The sequence below is a fragment of the Barbus barbus genome (genome assembly GCF_936440315.1).
Source record: "Barbus barbus genome assembly, chromosome: 46".
NCBI lineage: Eukaryota > Metazoa > Chordata > Actinopteri > Cypriniformes > Cyprinidae > Barbus > Barbus barbus.
In genome coordinates this window covers 20406591-20428672 of record NC_136724.1, presented here as the reverse complement: position 1 = coordinate 20428672, position 22082 = coordinate 20406591, and the positions used below count along the sequence as shown (strand labels likewise).

At 34.5% G+C, this 22082-nt stretch overlaps 1 protein-coding gene across 1 annotated transcript; it reads left to right on the top strand.

Annotated features, from left to right (window-relative positions):
- Positions 1-1120: 1120 nt before the first annotated feature.
- LOC306864910 (nuclear receptor-binding protein 2-like) lies at positions 1121-21688 on the top strand. The gene is made up of 18 exons (XM_079409199.1): positions 1121-1366; positions 13852-13974; positions 14540-14641; positions 15027-15116; positions 15234-15274; positions 15375-15469; positions 15747-15770; positions 16051-16137; positions 16214-16269; positions 16383-16478; positions 16884-17016; positions 17923-18025; positions 18385-18435; positions 18526-18661; positions 18748-18801; positions 19048-19111; positions 19861-19916; positions 20304-21688. Exons 1-18 carry the CDS (start codon positions 1247-1249, stop codon positions 20385-20387), a joined length of 1515 nt encoding a protein of 504 aa, XP_079265325.1. The 5' UTR covers positions 1121-1246; the 3' UTR covers positions 20388-21688.
- Positions 21689-22082: the final 394 nt, after the last annotated feature.

Sequence of the window (22082 nt, the reverse complement as noted above, 5' to 3'; positions counted from 1 at the left end):
TGACAAAATTAAAAAGTAGCATTTGGCAACATGGCAAGGGTGATAAGAGAACAATTTTTTTTTAAATATGTCACCCTGGGCCACAAAATAAGGTCATAAGGTCATATGGGTCAGTTTTAGGAAATAAGCGTTCCATTGATGTATGGTTTGTTATGATAGGACAATATTTGGTCGAGAAGCAACTATTTGAAAATCTGGAATCTGAGGGTGCAAAAAAATCTAAATATTGATAAAATCGCCTTTAAAGTTGTCCAAATGAAGTTCTTAGCAATGCATATTACTTTTTTTTTTTTTTTTTTTTTTTTTATTATGCAAACAAACATGCTATTTACAGGTGACAAATCAGATACAGAGTAACCAGGGTCAACAAAACATACATGACAGCCAACATGGTTTGTGTGTGTGTGTGTGTGACTGGGTGTTGGGTTTGGAAGTATACTAAACAAAATAATAGCAATGCATATTACTAACCAAAAATGAAGTTTTGATATATTTACAGTACGAAATTTACAAAATATCTTCATGGAACAGGATCTTTCTTAATATCCTAATGATTTTTGGCATAAAAGAAAAATCAATTATCTATCTCTCTATGTATCTGTCTGTCTATCATTTTTAGCTTTTATATTGTTTTGAAGCTGTAGTTAATGTTTTAGTAATTTTCTTTAATTTTTAATAAATGTTAGAACGGTTTTGTTTAGTTGTGAGTTTTTGTCAGTTTATTTTAAATGAATTTTATTTCAGTTTCAGTTATTTTAGTAAAGTTACTACTAAAGTTAAACTAAACGAATAGTGAAATACTACTTGCTAAAATAAAACAAGGTTTTATATTTTATTTTATTTCAGTTAACTTTTATTTTATTTCAAGTAACACAACATAAATGGTATTTATTTCAGTTATCCCTGTTGTGATGAGTATCTTATAACTTAAAAAAAGTATTTTTTTTTTAAATAACACCCTCCTCATTTATTTATTTATTATTATATATATATGTTTTTACAAAGACATTATTATTATATATATTTATAAATAATAATATATTATTGTGATTATCTCTGACTCATTTTGAACTGGACACGGTTAAGCGATGCATGTTGTGTCGTCATTACGGTAATCTGTGAGCCAAGTTCAGCCAACAGTTGCGCTCGACGTCCACAGAGCAGCGCGTCATTTCAACGCTGTTTTGAGGTGTTTCCTTCGCAACGGCTGCGCGGCGTTTGCGCGACGGTCATTCCGTGACATATAATGACTATGTCAGTCCCGGAGAGAAACTGTGGATCCGAGGAGAGGGAAGAGGAGAGCGAGGATGAGAGTGAGATCGTGGAGGAGAGTCCCTGCGGCCGTTGGCAGAAGCGAAAAGAGCAGGTCAGTCACTGAGGAGCAGTTTAACATTAGCCGTGTCTCAAATCCTCCCCAGCTGCCTAAATATTCAGCTCACGATCACAGATGTGCATGTTTTGGACGCGATGCCCAGAAAGACTGCCTAGGTAGGCAGCTCACCGTGATGCTGAAGTAGGCAGGGCGCTGTTGCCATGCTGTCTAGGTTGGCAGCTCACTGATACCTAGTTAGGCAGCACACAATGATCCCAAAAAACGCTGTCTAGATAGGTAGTGAGCCCATTATGAGGTTTAAAAATGCAGCTTGAGCACCTAATAAGACCCCCAAGTAGGCAGCTTACTTAAATGTCCAAAAATGCAACAGGTCTAGGTAGTAAGCTCACTATGATGCATTAAAAACGATGTTTAGATAGTAAGCGCACTCTTAGGTAGCTCTTTTTGATATGCAGGAAGGCAACTTGTCTCAAAGTGATGGCCAAAAAATGCTTCCTATTAAGTGGGCAAAAATGTACTGTAGCGTACACATGCTGTCTAGGTAGGCAGTTGCTCAAAAATGCAGCTTAGCTACTGTGTAGGCAACTTGATGCCCTGGTAATCCACTTGTTATGACGGCTGTGTATGTAGGCAGCTCAGTATTTGTTATTCATCTGACAAGGCTAACATGATTATTGCATAATTTTAGTCATGGCTTAGGTTTTAGAAAGATGGAGCCTGCGTCCCAATGTGCATACTATCCATCCTTAATTCTATGTGATAGTAATTTTCAATACTATTTAGGGCAGATAGGGTGGATATTATGCACATTGGGATGCACAGAGACATATTAAATTGAAAACTGAAATTATTGGTGTTAAATTTGTAGAATTTCTTTTAATATATTTATATCAATTAATTTAATTTGTGTATTTTTATACACAATTACACAATAAATATATCTTAATATTGTTATTTGTTCATTTAGATATATTTCATGATTTAATGATTTAATAAGTTTTTAAATATTTAATTGAATATATATACACACACACACACACGGTAAAAAAAACACTGTATTTTACATTTACGGTAAAAAAACACTGTAAAACAAATTCCGTAAAATTTACGGTAAAAGAACGGCAGCTGTGGTCAAACAAAATTTGAAATGCGATGCAGGGAATTCTGAGAATGTCAGTTTACGTTTTTTTCCCTGTAAATTTTACAGGAACTTACCGTATATATATATATATATATATATATATATGTATATGTATATATATATGTATATGTATGTATGTATGTATATGTATATGTGTATATATATGAGTAAATTCAATTAAATAAATTAATTCAATGAAATATGAGACATAAGTATTTATGTAATTTAATTGGTGTAATTTATACATTTTTATAATTGTGTTAATTTAATCTTTAAATGCATAACAGATATAAATGAAATATATATAATTTACATACTACATTATTTAATTATTTAAGGTTGTAGAAAGAAGAAAATATTGAATTGAAAGGTGTAAAAAATAAATTCAATGAAATATTTGCTAAATCATATTTAATTTTTATGTTGCGTGAAGACCGAAATATAATGTAAGTTAAAATTAAAAGTATAACACGCAAACACAAACAATTTAAATGGGACGTTCCATCTCATTAATGTGTCAGAATAAATTCAGTCTCTTTGTCTCCAAGCTTACTAAAGTTACTGAAGTGTATCACAAGCTCCCACGTGTTCTTATCATTTATATTGATGAGTGCATTAGTTTGACCCTCCCTAATACTGTTTTTCCATTTATAAGCAAATAAAGCGGTGATATGAACAGCCGAAAAGTGTGATTAATTTCACTTGCAAGACTTTGATGGAAATGCTTGTCTGGGTTTCTCCTCACAGTGAGCTTATAGATGCATCAGATCTTATTACAGTGCTTATATTTTGAAGCCTGTTTGATTTCTTTGACTTTGAAATCATGTTTAAAGAAATTTCCGCTTTCTAAAACAGACACAGGTAAAGCCTGTGAAAGAGTTCTGCACACTAGATGAACTGCGTTTTGCTCCGTATAGCGTCAAGAGAAACCAAGGCATGATGACATACATCTTGTTTAATTATTAAAAATGTTCAACCGACCATAAACAGGGAGGTGTGCACACACAGAAGTGCACATTTTCCATCGTGAAGATATTTTTAAGTTTTCAGCGATCTGCTGTCATCCACAATTCCAGAAGGATCAAATTCCTGCTTAGACAGTTTAGACCCAGTTGGACTAGTTTAAAGCATGAGGAGCGTGTCAGTCACTTCAGGAACTCAGAGACACTAATGCAGCAGCACTTAGATGTTCTGATAGCATATTATCTATCAGCTTGAGTCTGCTTGAGTGATGCTTTGTCATTACGTTGCTTGGCGCAGTAATCGGCCATGACCGGATACTTAGCATGAGGATGTCTGACTCTGTTAGTATTGATAGATCTTTCATGACATTACAGATGCAACATATATGATGCGATATAGCTGAGTGAATAGCACTCAAAGTGTAGCAGTATATACTTGAGCTATCTCTTTTACAGAGTGTTGAAGAAACTAATTTTATTTATTTGAATCATTTTTTTATATTCATTACAGTATTTTTATAGTTAAATAATAATTATTTTTTCCAATGATTTCTGTTAATGAATCATTGAAAGGCCACTAGTTCATATTTTTACTAGTAGGAACTTCCTGTATTTAGATTATCTGGCTACTAGTGAAATCACAATCAGTTCCTTTAAAATCAGGGAGTTTGGAAATGGGAAATTCTGATTTGAAAGGATACTGTACAGTGTTATTGAAGTATTATTTAGATACTATTGTAGTTGTTGTTATAATTTAGAAGTTTTATTAGTAGAATTTTATCTTTTATTTTTATATGTTTTAGTTTTAGTAATTTTGCTATGTTTATCAGTTTTTTTAAATATACTGTCAATATAAAATGCATAACTAAAACTAAATGAAACTAAAGTAGTTGCTTTGGCAACTAGCGGAAATAATTTTCTTCCTATTTCAGTTCAAGTTTATTTAAATTAACAAGTTTTTTATGGTTTTATTTAATTTATTAATTATTTATTTTTAGTTATAAATCTAAATGCTGTTGTTGTTGTGTTATGTATGTGTGTGTGTGTGTGTGTGTGTTTTAATTTAAAAACATTTTTTATTTAAAAAATAAATGTTATCTGAACACCACAGTTGCTTATTTGATTGGTGACTATTTATTTTAAAGTGTTTTAAAAAGCTTTATTTTTAAATTTAAATGAAAAAAAATAAATAAATCCAGATGTACAATGTAGACTTTGGACCCCACTGTATATTAATATCTAAAGACTTATTTAACTAGTGACTTTAACTATATCTAAAAATCCAGATGTACAGTTTGGTCTCTACTGTATATTAATATATAGCACAGTAAGTGGGAAACTAGTGGGACATATGAACAAGTTATTTTTTGTTTAGAGGGTAGTGATAAATCCAAGGTGAAAGTTTGATTCTCTTGCATTAAACTGCACATACATTTTGTTAGGTCAAGATCAGTCTGACAGGTGCACAAGAGTGGATACTGTCGCCAACACACACCGAGCTCCGATCCCGCTGGAGCTGTCAGCTGAACAAGTAGAGCTCTCGGCTTGTGTTAATTAAAGGAACAGCCCTCTGTTTCCCATTCCCCACTAATGGTATTGAAGATAGCAATTTAAACGTCTCTCATCAGCTTTCCCAGCAGTGGAATAAACCTAGGGACTTTACAGATTTATAACTGCTGAAATGGACAGCACGGTTACAAAAACGGCACAGTTTGCTTTAGAAATCATCAGGAAGTTATTGTATTGTTGTATACTTTGACATGTAACCATAGCTAATTCAACCACTGAGAAATGATTTGAAAGTATGTTTTCAGAAACTAATTTTGAAGTCATGGGTTATAGTTATATATATAGTAATAGGTTATAGTAATTGACTTATGTCACAATTATCTCGCAATTCCATTTTTTGTTTCTGCCACAGAATAACAGGAAATAGCTTATTTTTATCCCAACATTAAAACTTTTTTTCTTGCAATTATGAGTTTAAAGCTCACAATTCTAACTTTTGTTTCTCAGAATTCTGAGTTTATATTTCACAATTGCATTTTTTTAGTTTCTGATACAGAATAAAAAAGGTAATTGCATCTTTTTATATCACAATTCTGGCTTTTACTCAGAATTCAGTTTCTGTCACAGCGTTTACATCTTGAAATTTTGCCTTTTTTGCTTCGAATTCTGAGTTTAGATCTTGCAAGTCTGTTTTTGTTTCCACCACAGAATCAGAAATTTAGAGAAATGTGAAGAAAATCAGAAATTGTGAATTCTTTTCACAATTTTGAGTTTTTTGGCTTACAATTCAGACATTTTTCTCAGAATTATGAATTTATAGTTGCAATTCTGAGTTTCTATATTGCTATTAAAAAGTAAGAATTGAAAAAAATAAACTCAAAATTGTGAGTAAAAATTTCAGAATTATGATATTAAAAATTGCAATTACCTTTTTAATTTTTAATTTTATCCTGGGCCTGAAACAAGCTTCTATACATCAGTACTAGAATAAGCATTTCAGTTACAGTTAGCTCTGCATTATGAAAGCAGACTGTCAGTTTTCCTTCACGAATGGCTGTTGAGGACATGTTTGGATTTTTGCGGCCCGCAGCAGGAAATTGACTGACTTATGCACTTGGATTGTTTTCATTGTCTGAGTTCCTCCAGGGAAGTGGAGGAAATGAAATTTAAGAAGCATGTTTACAGTGTCTTTATTTATCTGCGGTCTTAATACTGAAGCATATGACCAAATATTGTTTATTTTTTGTTGCAGTAGTACATTTCATGACCTTTATCATTTCCCACTGGTATTTATAGGCAACGTATTCTCTTGTAACCTCATACAAACTCAGATCTTTCCATCCAAAAGGACTCTTCACTGTACTGTAACCCCTGATAAACCAGCCGTTTATACAAATAACAGCTTGTTTTCACTTTTTCACATGTTTGGTTAGGTAATGCACTGGGTAGTGATTAGTCTCTTTATAGAGCTTTTTATTAAAGGTCTTTTTTGCCAAAACATATTAATGCTTCTTTCAGGAATAAGGCAGCTGCAGATGAAATGTTGGAATTGCTTCACATCATTATAATTACTGATTCTTGGTTTTGGCCGCAGCATGCTCTCGGTTGGCTGCGGTGCTTTTCCTAACACCTCAGCCTGTCTTTGTTTACCTTTTTAAATTCAGCTTTCAGATGTTTTGAATGAGCTCTTTTGCTAGAATGTATTGCTCTGAATTCTAAGGAGTTCATCTTTCAGATGATTTGACATATATTTGAGAAATCAGTAGATCAATGAATAAATCAATAAATGAAGTAAATCGATCATGATCAAGGATATATTGATAAAAGAGCGTATAATTTGATAATCAAGATTAATTAAAAAACATGTACAATTGAAAATGCAATATTCAGTCTAGCGATTAATAACAAAAACAATTATAATACAACAGGTATTATTAAAATTACATTTTTAGAACATGATTTAAAATTACATTTGCAATTTTTATATAGATTTTTCTATTCAATTTCAATACCTAGCATCTAGTTTTCATTTTTTCAGCAAGTTTTTGTTCTTTTAATCTTTTATGATGACCATAACTCTCACAGTTTGATTAATCAATGCTTGATTTGTTGATGTCCTAGTTCAGAAAGTTCAACCCTAATCTCTTGTTTGCTGGGGTTGTGTACAGTTCAGATAAACACCAATAAGATAAGCACCAACTGAACGTTACATTTGACGTATATTCGAATAAAAGCTTTGTGATAATCCCATTATTTAACATGGTAATCCACTCAGTGCTTTTAATTTGTTTGTCTGAAGAGAATACCCTAAAACTCCCTCGGATAAAGATAGCAGGAGTCAATAACAATGACAGTCTAATTGCATTTTATTTGCTTCTTTGTAGTTTTTTAATCCAATAATACTGCAGTGCTGTTTCTCTAATGAGCGGTTAAAGGAGACTAGTCAATATTTCACCAAATATGAGTTCTGTCAGATAGTGGCCTGCTTGCTTTGTATGCAGACACATCGACCTTTGAGTCTTACGTAACGTCTACAATGAAATCTGTTCAGTGTAGGTTGTTTTACACTCTCGCAAGACAGTGATATTGACTATTTTCAGTTTGCTTGCTTGTTTAAAAATAGTTTGTGTGTGAATAAAGTAGCTTTAGTGTTCATTTTCACATAAATGTATTCTTTTTAGGTCTAATGTTTGCTGTTTATTACAGCATATCTCACACTGGTGCATTTCAGTAGAGACTCGTTATTAGAAGAAGTTGATGTACCTGTGCATGTGTGAGGTGCAATAACAGTCCAAATCTACTTTCAACACCTTTCCATTTGAGAAAATAAACACATGCCAAGCATGCCTTAGGGCTTGCAAGACAATTTCTTCAACTCCTGGAACAATAGAGCTGCTTTCTCTTAATTCAGAACAATACCTCCGTTGTTTCAACCTCTTTTTATCAAGTGGCTGGTCTACAGAGCCTGGTATTACGTGGTAAATTACAGTCACATTTCCTGTAATATTAGACAGAGTGACCTTGTAGGTCACTGGAGCGATGAGTTATGGTGAGAGGTTTACAACCTGCAGCTGCTGATTTGTTTTTAATGATATATTACTATAGTACTGTACTGTTTAAGTGTACAGTTTATTAGGAGGAGAGCAAAGCTTGGTTCCTTATGCTACAGAAATGTAAATTAATTATGTCCATTTGGTCTGTGATTAGGTTCAAATCAAGCCACACGTGATCCCGATCCTGATTTAACCCAGACTAACCTCTCGGGTTCAGGGATGAGCCCAGGGCTGTTTTCCTGTTGAAAACTGCACAGACCCAGTTGGAGCTCAGTGTCTGGATGTAGAGGTCAGCATGAGGACACTGTCCCTCATCCACAGGATCTTTCACCTATTCACACACACACACACACACACATGTAAACTAGACGTGACACTGATGGAAAGTGGCCTGCATAACAGAAGCTGTGAATGTGAGATTACACTGAGCTATTTTTAACCTCATCCATCTGTGAATTTTAAAGCAGAAAATGAGAGGTAAAATGCATGTTTGCTGCAGCGATGGAAAAGGTTGATAAAGAAACATTTTTACCTTGATGATACATCGCATTGTGCAATTATGTAAAGGAAAAGGTATAGTCAGTCATTATCGCACAATAAGCCCAGACATAATAATTATGACCTTGATACTAGCAGAAAAAAACCTTTAAGTTTGCAACAGTGACTATACATTATACTTCTTTTATACTACGGGGCCGTTGAATGCTTGAATCTGATTGGCTGACGAACGTTCTGAGGTGTGCAATTATTTTCAGGGAAACGCACGGCGAACGTAGTTCCAGGCAGCTTTCTTGACCGCATTACATTTCCATATCACTTCGCATCGTTGTCAGCGCTGCCCTGACGATTTTATCAGTTAGCCTAGTGTAGCAACTTAAAGGCTACACATGACATTTCTCACTAGCGAGGTAATAACAGCGCTGCATCTTAAAGCAGACTTACAGTTTAGAGACGGTGCTTCAGAACACTGTTGAGGGACACACAGAGGTAGCCTAATTCATACAAGCGCTCTCTCTCTCTCTCTCTCTCTCTCTCTCTCTCTGTTTCTCTTTCTCTGTGTCTCTGTCTCTCTCGCTCTCTTTCTAATAACTTCATTATTAACTGCATTAGTCTGCTATCAACGGCTCAAGCCTCCATTGCCAGCTTTAAAATGACGTTTTGGAACTAGCAAAAGAGTCGTTGGATGAGATGCGGAAGAAATAATCCTACTCACAATAGCGATTTAAGTAGAAAAACCGGACGAATCCCTTGAAATATATAATCTGATCGATGTCTTGAGGTGTGGCAACCGTAGTATAAGCGGAATAATTGACTCCGGACCGTTGAATTATTAGAAAAATAATGCACACCCGAGGTGTAACGGCCACTCCGCTTCGCGTCGTGGCCGCATCACCACCTCGGGTGTGCATTATTTTTCTAATAATTCAACGGCCCGTCGTCAATTATTCCTTACATAGCTGTTCAACAGATACCTAAATAAATGTACATTAAATGTTTGAGTTTAAAGGGGTCATCGATTCCCATTTTCCACAAGTTGATATGATTTTTTTAGGCTCTTAATGAAAAGTCTATAACATACTTTGGTTAAAATTTCTCAATGGTAGTGTAAAAAAACACCTTCTTTACCCTGTCAAAATAGCTCTTTTTTCATCAAGCCGTTCTAGTCCATGATGACCCCGCCCCTCTCTTCCGTAGGGTGACAGGCAGATTGTAAACTTCAGCCACAAAACTGGCTAACTAGCACATTATTTGGAAAGGCGATTTGCAAAGATTCATAAAAACCCTTATACTCACTTCTTCTGTAGATGAAGCTGGATCACGAATGATTCGTGCAAACATAGATGCATTTAGGTAGATTGGGGATCGGAGCATTCACTTCAAAAGCGAAAGTAACATTAATCCTCTGTCTTCGGTGGCTCAGTTGACGACTGCTATATCCATTATTACATCCAACAAAAAAACACCTCAATAGCTTAATTTGAGACATCTTGATTTCCCCTGCACCAGTCGACACAATGGCAGACGGATGACAGCTCACTCAGGGCGGGTCTAAGGTAAGATGGTCTTGTCAATCAACTATCATGGGAGCGGCCTGTGCAGAACTACGTCATTCTGTCAGGAGTCTCAGAACAGCCTGATTTGAAAAAGGGGATTTTAAAATAGGGATTAAAAAAAAAAAACTGGGTGGATTTTTATCATTATAGGATGGATGTGTACACACACTTCCAACACACATTGATGTTCAAACAAATTGTAAAGTGAATTTTGCATCCGATGACCCCTTTAAATTCTGTTGTGTTAGTAGAAAGACTGCTAGAGGAAAGACATGAAACTAATACAGGTATGTAGGATTTGACTTCATGGTTTCAACCAATCAGAATCAAGTATTCTAGAGCGCATGTCAGTTAAATACGTAATATCACACGAGTGACGCTAACATTCAGACTAAAAGTGGGCATGTAATTGTAACATTGTTTTATACAAAGTCAGATATTAAGTTAATAATATTGTATGCACAGTATTCTCAGTTGGTTTGTAAATTTTTTCAACCACGAAAATTGTTCCAAACACAGACCATAACACGTTTAAATGCCACAGTAATGTGTTTGGTATCTGAATCAGTGTTTTCGAATGAATCAGTTGAGTGAATGATTCAATGACTTACTAGTAACAAGCACTTGTATTGTTCCTGAATGAATCAGTGTTTTCGAATGAATCAGTTGAGTGAATGATTCAATGACTTACTAGTAACAAGCACTTGTATTGTTCCTGAATGAATCAGTGTTTTCGAATGAATCAGTTAAATGAATCAAACAAATGACTTACTCTTAAAGACTGTCACTTGTCGCCACCTACTGGCGTAATGATGTAACTACAGAGACAATCACTGAAAATCTGCACTACTAATAAACAGACTGACAGCCTGTCTGGAATGGGTGGAGTGATGCAAACAGTGCAATAAGTAACAGATTTTTTTTTTCATACATAATACATGCTTTACTAAGTTCCCTATGAATCTTTATCAAATACTGCACCACATAAAAATGTTAGTGCAGCAGAAACTGTGAGAATATAGAGACTTTAATGCCTTTATAACTGAGAATAGATTTGTGTGGGTTAATGTGTTAAAGACGACAGGTGTAATTATAGCTAAAATTATACTGTTGTATTGAAGAACAGCACAATAGGCAACTTTTCTCATGCATGCCAACAATTATCTTTATGCTTATTGTGTATGATGTCTGTTTTAGTGATGACTGTTTGTTGAAAAAGCAATTTGCTATTTCTATTTAATTGTGGATTTGACTGCTGTACAAATTATGCTTTGTTTAGTGTTTTGCAGACTGAAGTTTGTAACTAATATTTTAATGTCTGTTTGACCTTTTAAGTGAATTTTAAAGAGTTTACCTTATCAAGGAGTTTTGTCAAAATTTCTATAAATGCTCCATGGCTGCTGTTGCATTCCGACATGCATTAAACCCACCACAGCCTCTGTGACCTCATGACTTCAGAGATGAAACCCTGTTGCAGGCAACATGCCATACATGCAAACAACCAAAGGATTGTGGGTAATCCATACAAATCAGGGCTCAGACTGGCGGTTAGTACTGTACTTCTTTCATGGTGTTTTAGGATCAGCCCAGTTGTACCCAAAAAGTCTTTTAGGTTCAAAGAAACGAAAAAACAGCTTGTTGAGCTACAAAACATTCATGAAGTTCATGACTGGAGCTTGCAGCTTTTTTAAATTATTTATATATAACTTAATATAAACCTTACATTATTTAATCAAATTATTATATTATGTATTTTTTTAATTGATCAGAACCAGTTATTTCATAGTTGCATAAAAGTGGTAGATATCTCGTAAGCATGGTATTGTATTTTAGTTTATTTTCATTAAAAAGATTGGATGGTGAGCTGATTGATTGAATGATTGATTGATTGGTTGGGGAAAAAAGTTGCAGTAGATCAGTATATTCTTCTCCATCCTGATAGACTCATGTTTACAGAATTTGGCATTCTTCATAGCATGATGTATCTAGAGAACATTCCTCTAGGACTTCAGTTCTGGTTCCAAAGGGTTAAAGTCACAACATCTTGGTCACCACCCTCAGAAAGCAACAGGAAAAGCACTTCTGTAGCTTTATTTATTTTGTGAGGGTGATATATCGTGGTCTTTTGACTAGTGCTGGGCTTGATTCCCAGCTGATGACTCAATGGCTCTAGTGTATCTGAATTCTGCAGTTCCTCCACAAGTATAATCACATTATTGACCAAAACAAGTGTAGGAAGCTGAGATGGATGCATTTGAAGGGATGTTTTGAATGATCACCTGTTTACTAGAATGCAAATATGCATAATCCTCTACATGTTAATAAACCTAATATCTTGAATAAATAAAATGACACTGAATTTATGCATACGGTCTGTTAAGATCGCCAGCGGTTCTGCAATGTGCATGCAATAGACACTTCTGATTCCAGTCCATAGCTCTACAAACAGCTTGGCTCAGAGTGCCAACCAGAAACATGTGTACCGTAAAACATCTAATATAGGTGACCGTTTTTTGGCTCAGTCAAACAACTCGGATTGCAACAATCATGGAATTCCAGCCAAGTCTCGACCTTGAATTGAATTGAAATACTCATATATATCATACTAGGTGAAAGGTTTTGCCTAGTTATTGCAGTTTTATCAACATTACCATTCAAAAGTTGGTATGATTTTTAGTTTCTCAAGGCTATTTATTTAATCAGAAATACAGTAAAAAACTGTTTTCTTTTAGTATGTTTTAAAATGTAATATTCCTGTGATGGTGAAGCAGACTTTACAGCAATTATTACTAAAATATTTATTAATTAATTTGTCAATGTTGAAAACAGTGCTACTTAATATCTTTATGGAAACCATAACTTTTTAAAATGATTTTTTGTTCTTTATTAAAAGCCTAGCTGTGTCTGTCTGGCAGCAGTCAGCTGAACAAAGCAGACAAATGCATTTATTAGTCATACAAGTACAGACAGTTGCAGATGGACACACACTGTATTTGTCTGCTCACATGCACACAGACAGAGATAAAGCGTGAGACATGCATGACTCGGCAGAGGCATGTGTACTCTTTCTCACGATTTGCTGTCTCTCTCTTTCGTCTCATCTCTTCAGTCAATATCCCTCCCTCAGTATGATCCTCCTCTTTATGTCACTCTAGCATCTCTCTCTCTATCTTGGGCTCAAATCCAAATTCAAATGTAACATTTTCTCTCTGAAAATCAAAATATGCCTTTGAAGTCAGTTAGATAAATTATATTTCCAAATTTTGATTTGAAAAGAGGTTAACGAATGTTATACAGATATATTATACGGTTATGAATAAGATGTAAACTAAATTGATAAAAAAAAATCTTAAATAAAATGTTCTATATTAAATTATATTAAAAATATACATTTATTTTATAAAATATGAAATACATTATTAAAAACTACAACACATTTTACGTAATTTTTACTCAGAATTAACTTCTAAATATTTTAAAACAGAGCATGTAATATTTAAAAAAATATATTTATTTATAAATGATTATAAAACTCTAGAAATGAGACTAGACAGAATGCTGATCAGTCTGATCAATATATATCTTTCACTACAATCAATAGCAGCTGATAGAATATTAAATATTTATGTCACATCACATTTAAATTCAGCAGTTGATAATTTCCCCACTCAAGTGACACATCACTCTTAAAACACTTTAGTTTATTCCAATACTCATAAGAGGATATTATGAATCTTTAGGTCGCTTAGAGTGGAATGGATAGTGGATGTTAAAAGTGATGATTTGTCTCCCCCTGCAGGTGAGTCAGGGGAATGTTCCTGGAGTGGAGAGCGCCTCTCTGGCCATGGACACTGAAGAGGGTGTTGAGGTGGTCTGGAATGAGGTCCTCTTCCATGACAAGAAGGTCTTCAAGACAGTGGAGGTGAGAGCTCAGCTCAAAAAAACATTTCCGTTCAAATGTCCAAAACCGTTTAGGTGTTTTAAAAGAAGTCTCTTATGTTCACTAAGGCTGCATTTATTTGATCAAAAATACAGTACAAATAGTAATATTGTGCTATAATTTTAAATAACTGTTTTCTATTTAAATATCATTTAGAATGTAATTTATTCCTGTGATGCAATGTTGTATTTTAAGCATCATTACTCCAGTCTTCAGTGTCACATGATCCTTCAGAAATCATTTTAATATGCTGATTTGCTGCTACACTTTTTCTAGAAACCGTGATACATTTTTAAAAATATTCTTTGATAAATAGAACGATTAAAAGAACAGAATTAGTTTGAAATAGACATTTTTGTAACATTATAAATGTCCTGTCACTTTTGATCAATATAGTGCATCTTTGTTGAATAAAAGCATTAATTTCTTTAAAAATCATACTGACCCCAAACTTTTGAACAGTAGTGCATGTGTATGTGATAGTTAAAATGATTAACATGTTCAAATGTGTTTGATTTTTGTATATTTGTGTGTTGTATTTGTGTAGGACAAAATGAAGGAGATGTTTGAGAACCTGATGCAGGTGGATCATCCAAACATCGTCAAATTTCACAAATATTGGCTGGACATCGGGGACAAGCATGCTCGGGTAACACCCATAGATACACACTGCTGGTATCAATGTCCTTTTGATAATAAAGTGACTATATTGTTGTGGCGGTGTAAAAAATATCTACATCAAAGTATCTTTCAAAGGTGAACTGTATAATTTTTTTAAAATGTATTTTGAAACACTTAAGTAGTAAGGCCAGTATTTAACCTAAAAGACCTTAAAAATTCATATGTGAACAAAATCAAAATCAATGGCTAGAGTATTGCTGAAGTCTCAAGCTTGATTAACCAAATAGAGGTTGAACAGATAAAAAATAATGTCTGGTCACATAAACTTGGGAAGTGTGATCTTAAGATTATTTTGGTATAAAGCTGAAGTGGCCATTATATGGAAATAGCTTTTCTTTTTATATCCCTCACAGGTTGTGTTCATCACAGAGTACATGTCGTCTGGCAGCTTGAAACAGTTCCTTAAAAAGACCAAGAAAAACCACAAGACCATGAATGTCAAGGTCAGGCTTTCTTAAGCATTTTTAGTCCCAGACTGATGTCTAAATATATGATGCACATGATTATTATTGTGCAGTGCTGTGATTTTTGTGTTTATGTGATGCATTACTGTATTGCAGGCCTGGAAACGCTGGTGTACACAGATCCTCTCTGCCCTCAGGTGACACACTCCTTCATTTGTGTTTGTGTGTGCGTGCGTGCTTGTGTTGAAGGTTGTGTGTGTTTGTGTTAACAAGCATGCAACTTCTTCCACTCATCAGTTACCTGCACTCCTGTGACCCTCCCATAATTCACGGCAACCTCACATGTGACACCATCTTCATTCAGCACAACGGCCTGATTAAAATTGGATCAGGTAAATTTTCCCCTGCACTTTAACCCCTTTTTTATTTCTCCTCTGAAAAATCCACTTTTTGGTCTAATTTTTGACTGAGAGGCACATTTATTGTTTAAAAGAATTATGGCAAAATGTTTATGCAAACATTTAGATCCAATTAAAAACAAATGTTTCTTGACTGAAAGTAAATCAGTGTTTATGGAGCACTTATGCTCACAAAAATGAAGGTAATGAAATAACGAAATCTGTATAATCATCATCCATTGTCTCCTTTCATTTCTGCTTTTCTCTGTAGTTTGGCATCGACTCTTTGTGAATGGTAAGAGCCATTGACAAAAAAATCTTAGAAAAAACATGTGAACCACAACCTGTTATTAAAATGATAGAAAAGGCCTTATACTTGCTATAAAATTATAAATTATCAATCAGATTACAGAAGGAATGTAGTAGATTGTGGACATTTGTGTATAAAATGATACAGTAGGCTTTATAGGGTTAAATGTAACTAGTTGAAAGCTAAAAACCCACATTTATTTTCAATAAAGAAATGTATGTTTTTATGAGACCTTGACCCACGCTGATCCTCTACTCTTATCAAGTGTTCCCAGAAGGGGGCGTCCGTGGTAAACTACACCAAAACCGAGATGATAAGAAGAACCTGCACTTCTTCAGTCCAGAGTATGGCTGTGAGTGTGACCACATTTTCACATCTTCACTAGACTTCTGGGTTCATATATTTTATATTTCCTTCTCTATTCTCAGCATGTGAAGATGACTACGCTATTGACATCTTTTCCTTTGGGATTTGTGCTTTGGAGGTGAGATGCCAACAAAGCATGACCTGGCAGTTGTACTGTATATATTACATCCAGCTCTTTACAGCACTGAAATGTGACAAGTCCCCTATGAAATAATATTTAAACTCCTTCAGATGGCCGTGTTGGAGATCCAGGCAAATGGAGATTCAGTTGTGTCCAAGGAGGCCATAGCCAATGCAGGCCAATCATTAGAAGACCCGCTTATGAGGGTACGTGTGCAAGGCTGGGTTATGTTCAATAGGCATGATAGATGCTTTTCTAAATACAATTGGACTCATGATTTTCACTTGGCGGCAGATGATAAAACAGGTAAACAAACACAACAGCACAGACTTACATTTAAGGAGGAACCCATATTAGATCTACACTAGTTGTTTATATTTTCGTTCAAAATTGCTAAAATTTGTCTATCAGATAAGAAACCGTAGTCTTTATAGGGTTAAAATTAATATTGTTTGTTAATGCAAATATCTGAAACCTAAAAAAACACATTTATTTATTAAAACTGCATGAAAAAAAATTATTTTATGAGTTTGACTCCAATAATCTTTTATTTTTTTTACACTGAATATCAGTGATAGACAGTTACTGACTTGCTCTTTGATGTTTAACAGGAGTTCACCCAGATGTGTGTGCGTCACAATCCCAGACTCCGACCGACGGCACATGACCTGCTGTTTCACCGCGTGCTGTTTGAAGTGCACTCACTGAAGCTGCTCGCAGCACACTGCCTCATCAATAACCAGTGTAAGCGTGCTTCAAAATAGATCAAAAATAAGAATGTATTGATTGTAACTGTCAGAAAAAAATTATATAGCCACTTCAAAATTTTTTTATCTTTCATCCTTCTCTCTCACTTGTAGTGACTTTTAATAATTTCATATTTGTGGCCCTGGAGCACAAAACCAGTCTGAAGTCGCTGGGGTATATTTGTAGCAATAGCCAAAAATACATTGTATGGGTCAAAATTATTGATTTTTCTTTTATGCCAAAAATCATTAGGATATTTTGTAAATTTCCTACCGTAAATATATTAAAAATTAATTTTTGATCAGTAATATGCATTGCTAAAATATTAATTTGGACAACTTTAAAGGCGATTTTCTCAATATTTTGATTTTTGTGCACCCTCAGATTCCAGATTTTCAAATAGTTGTATCTCGGCCAAATATTGTCCTATCCTAACAAATATTGTGTATGTATGTATACATCAATGGAAAGCTTATTTATCCAGCGTTCAGACAATGCATAAATCTACATTTTGAAAAATGTTGTGGTCCAGGGTCACATATAGAAGATGTATTTAAATATGTAAGAGATAATGGACTGTGACTATATACAGGTATTACTGGAGAGAAAGATTGGTTTTAGTTTCAGTTATTTTATTTGATTGCTATGTTGGATATATGTTGTCTGGCAACAAGGTTGTACAGTTTAGCATTCATTGTTCAAAATTGTTCATATTTGTTTATTGTAACTGACCAATCACAATCAAGTATTCTGAGCCATGAAATAATAATACTTCATTTATTTCAGGTAGTTTTCTTGTGAAGGATAACCTAAATGATACATTTAAGATGGGATTTCAGGTAAAATGGATTATTATTGTTTAAATTATAAAATGTTCCTTTTACATGTTATCTGGGTTTAAAGACATGCTTCCAGAGAACTGTGTGGAGGAGAAAACCAAATCATTCGACCCAAATGGAGTCATGGCAGAGATTATTCATAAAGATCGTCCTCGCGTTCAGCTCAAGTAAGCCTCAACTTAAGCTGCCGTTCAAAAGTTTGGAGTCAGTAAGATTTTATTTGTTTGTTTAAAAGAAATCATTTTATTAAGCAAGCACATATTAAACTGAGCAAAAGTGACAGCAAAGACCTTTATACTATTACAAAAGATGCCTTCAAATCAATTCTGTTTGAACTCCTTAAAGAATCTTGAAAGAAAATGTATCATGGATTCCACAAAAATATTAAGCAGCACAAGGGCTTTCAATATAATAAATGTTTCTCGAGCAGCAAATCAGCATATTAGAATCTGAAGGATATGTAATATGATACAATCATGCATGTTTGATAATTTGTATTTTTTTTTTTATCTCTCCTGTCCTGCAGGTATTCTCATGTTTCTCCTCTAGAGCTGGACAAGTTTCTGGAGGATGTGAAGTAAGAGTTACCAGATAAAGGCAATAATGTTAAAACGTAGCCTGTGGATTTTGTGGTTTGTAATGTGTACATGTGCATTTTACCGCTCAGGAATGGCATTTACCCTCTGATGAACTTTGCGTCCACTCGACCCCATCCCGTACCTCGTGCCCTCTCCATGTCCCAAGAGCAGGTGGAGACGGTGAAGACCCCCACGCCCGAGCCGCAAGAGGCTGAGACCAGGAAGGTGTGTGTTCTCATCAAAACACATTTACTGTATTATAGTTCAGTTCAATCAGTTATTTCTTATTTAATCTTAAATTGTCATTCTAGGTGGTACAGATGCATTGTAACCTGGAGTCTAATGAAGAAACTACTAAAACCCATGTGAGTTTGTCTCAATGCTATTTAAAGATTAGTTTAAAGATTAATTCAAGAGCAATCTTGATCAGTGACAGTGTTAGATTGGGATTGTGATTCTCTGTTTAGCTCTTTGTGTCTCTGGTGATTCATCTACATTTGTTTTAATTGTTATTAATGATAATGCAGACTATTATACTCATGTTAAGGGGTACAACATGGCAACATCTGTTGAATCAGTGGCAAATGAACTGATATCTGCTGTTTTCACAGCTCACTCTTTTCTTGAAACTGGATGATAAACTCCATCGGCAGCTCAGCTGTGATATTATGCCAAGTGAGTTTAACCGCATTGACTTTTTCTTTCCAAACATATTTTTCACATTTTTTTTATCATCTCGTCACCACATACAGTAAGTAAAGTGGTGCTAAAATTGAATGGCACCCAACAATGCAGTACTGCATTGTTGGATGCCATTCAATTTTAATTTCTACTTAAATTTTTAATTTCACATTAAGATATTTTAATCACACTATTATATTGTAATTCCTACAAAATACTATTTTTTTTATTCCAGCTAAGTAGACCTAGAACTTAGTTTAATACTAAACTCTTAAATTATATTTATTCAATTTTTCAACACATGAAATAAAGCTGGAATAAAATAATATATACATATTAGATGAAAAAAAACTTTAAAAGTGTTTCTTTTGGCAACTTACTTAATGTTTTATTAATAAGTACTAACAGTTTTGAAGCTAAAATAAAAATATATGAAAGCTCAATAAAAAATAAATGAAAAATAAAAGAAGTTTAAGTTTTAGTAATTCTGTTGTGATTTTGTGATATATAACATATTTAAAAAATCCAATTATGAATAAATATTATAATAATATCTAAAATAACACTGGTTTGGAACAACACAAACTATTCATTTCCTCATTAGCTTTTGAAATTAGTATTTAAATATTCAAACATGCTTATCAATGTTTAAATACATTGACTATAATTTGAAGTCATGGTGTTCAGTGATTGGTTCAGATTTAAAATATCATGTACTGAATCCTGATATGTGGCCATTACAGGTGACAGTTCCAGAGATTTGGTCAATGAACTTATCCATCATTCCTTCATCAGTGAGGTGAGACTAAAAAACACACTGATTTTTGTTTATTTGTTTATTTATTTGGATCCCCATTAGCTTCCACAATGTGGTTGCTAGTCTTCCTGGGGCCCATACAAGTGCTGAAACGTGTCTACAATTAAAATACACAAATATAACATACATAAATACAACATACATATAACATAACCATGTATTCATTGATCCACATATACACATTCACGCACATACTGATTCACACTACATACTGCAAATTTCCTGTTTTCACCATGTTCATCATCTCAAAGCTTATCAGTATAATTTCTTGTATGTGACATGAAATCACATGGAAGCAGCAGCTACAGCTAAATGGTCACTTCTTGTTCAACTTCTTGTCCTATGCCCATTTGCCATCACTTTCCACAGGAGGATGGTGACAAGATCGTAGCATTCCTGGAGGAAGCTTTGAACCGACACCGTGGGTCTGCTAGTGCCATAACAACCATTTGAATGACAATGGTCATGGTTGCGATGGCGATGGACATTTACATGCCAGTGGAACCTGAGAGGGAGGCCTACCAACAGGGGGAGAAGGACAATGGAAACAAATGATCCAGTTTGTCAGTTAGTATGGATAATTGAAATTGTGGTCAAAAAAGATGACAGAACATGGCATACTGGTTTTATGACAACATGTGATTGACCAGGTTAGGGGGCACCAGAAATGCCCATCCAAGATGATTGTGCTAACCTCCCCGAGTCTCCGTCCAGCACTTCCAGTTGTCACAGTAGGGACCGTCCTTCCCACAATCCCATGGGATGTTTAAGGGCAATTCGGCTTGAGGAGCGTCTTATGTGGTGTAGGGAGGAGGTGTCTGCTGTGGAGAGCTCAGTAGATGAAAATTAAATTTAGGAAAACGAATCTGTTACAGTTCAATATTGCCAATCTTCTTCATTTTGTGACGTAAAAACAGAAAAGCTATTGTTAGGCCAGAAACATACTCTACGCAATTAAGCTAACACATATTGCAAGTGCAATGTGTTAAAAAACCATAGAGTTGCACTATATATGCCATTAAACCAGATCTGTTGATATAGCTAGCTATAAACATCAGAAGTTAAGCTTAACAAGTTTGTCTTCAAACTGTTGCTCTGCCATGAAAACAGTTTATACTAATGCTAATGCTCCGATAGTGGCAACGCTAAGAATGCAATGTCTATTTGTCTGATCAATTGTGTTTGGCCACGTTTTTTGAATCAGAGGTAACACAGCTAGAAGCATTGACTTACTTGCGTAGATAATGTTACTGTCCTGAAGAAATAATAAGCTTAGCAGTAATATGGCGTTATTGGATTGAAGGGTCAATTAGAATGTACATTTTCTGGAGAGTTACATGTCTTTTAGCTTGTCAGTTTTCCCAAAATGCTATCTTCCAAATATATCTTACGAAAGAAGTTCCGTTAAGGCCAATCGAATGAATGTGATTGTAAATCACGAGAATGTCTTAATATGCAGTTGGAGTGTTTTGCATATACAGGAATGTATTGCCTTATATAAACATTGCTGTTTGCTGGTGTCTAATAACACTAATTTCAAATAATTTCAAAGAACCACACATTTTATACAGATCGCACATGTAAGAAACGTGAAGGATTCTGGTTAGTCAACCAACTAACCAGCTGTCAAACTATACGGTTTTGGTGATGACTTTTGTAGAATGCATTAAGATGTATACATTTCTGTGGGATCCACTAAGAAGTTCTTTGTCATGAGCATTTACTTAACTGAATAAAGTTAAACTATCTCTATTAAAATGACTACATTTATTTTCACAATTTTCTCAGATTTTATCACTTGTGATGTGAACCAACTACAAATTCCATGTGGCCTTGTTTTATGGTCGCATAAAGGGAGTAATTATTAATAAGCAAAATACCTGTTTGAAATATTTTAAATGGAGTATGGCATGGGTAAACAACCCCATCTAGTGAGTGACGCATCGCGATTATTAGTTTTTTAACAACTGCATCGATTCACAAAAAATCTGAATCTATTCCTGCGTTTAATGCGCCATATTCTGTTACTAATTCTCCACAAAACAATTCGAGCATCTGTCTAAAGTATCTAAAATCCCACGAAATTCGGAAACAGCGAATCGAATTACTAGGCATGTTATTTTGTTTCTACACTGTCTGACAACAAAG

Bases quoted from the DNA above. Each gene is read 5' to 3' on its own strand.
- LOC306864910 (XM_079409199.1), top strand. From the start codon at position 1,247: ATGACTATGTCAGTCCCGGAGAGAAACTGTGGATCCGAGGAGAGGGAA. The intron at 15,470-15,746 runs GTAAATTTTCCC...TTTTCTCTGTAG, and splicing joins CCTGATTAAAATTGGATCAG to TTTGGCATCGACTCTTTGTG. The intron at 19,112-19,860 runs GTGAGTTTAACC...TGGCCATTACAG, and splicing joins CAGCTGTGATATTATGCCAA to GTGACAGTTCCAGAGATTTG.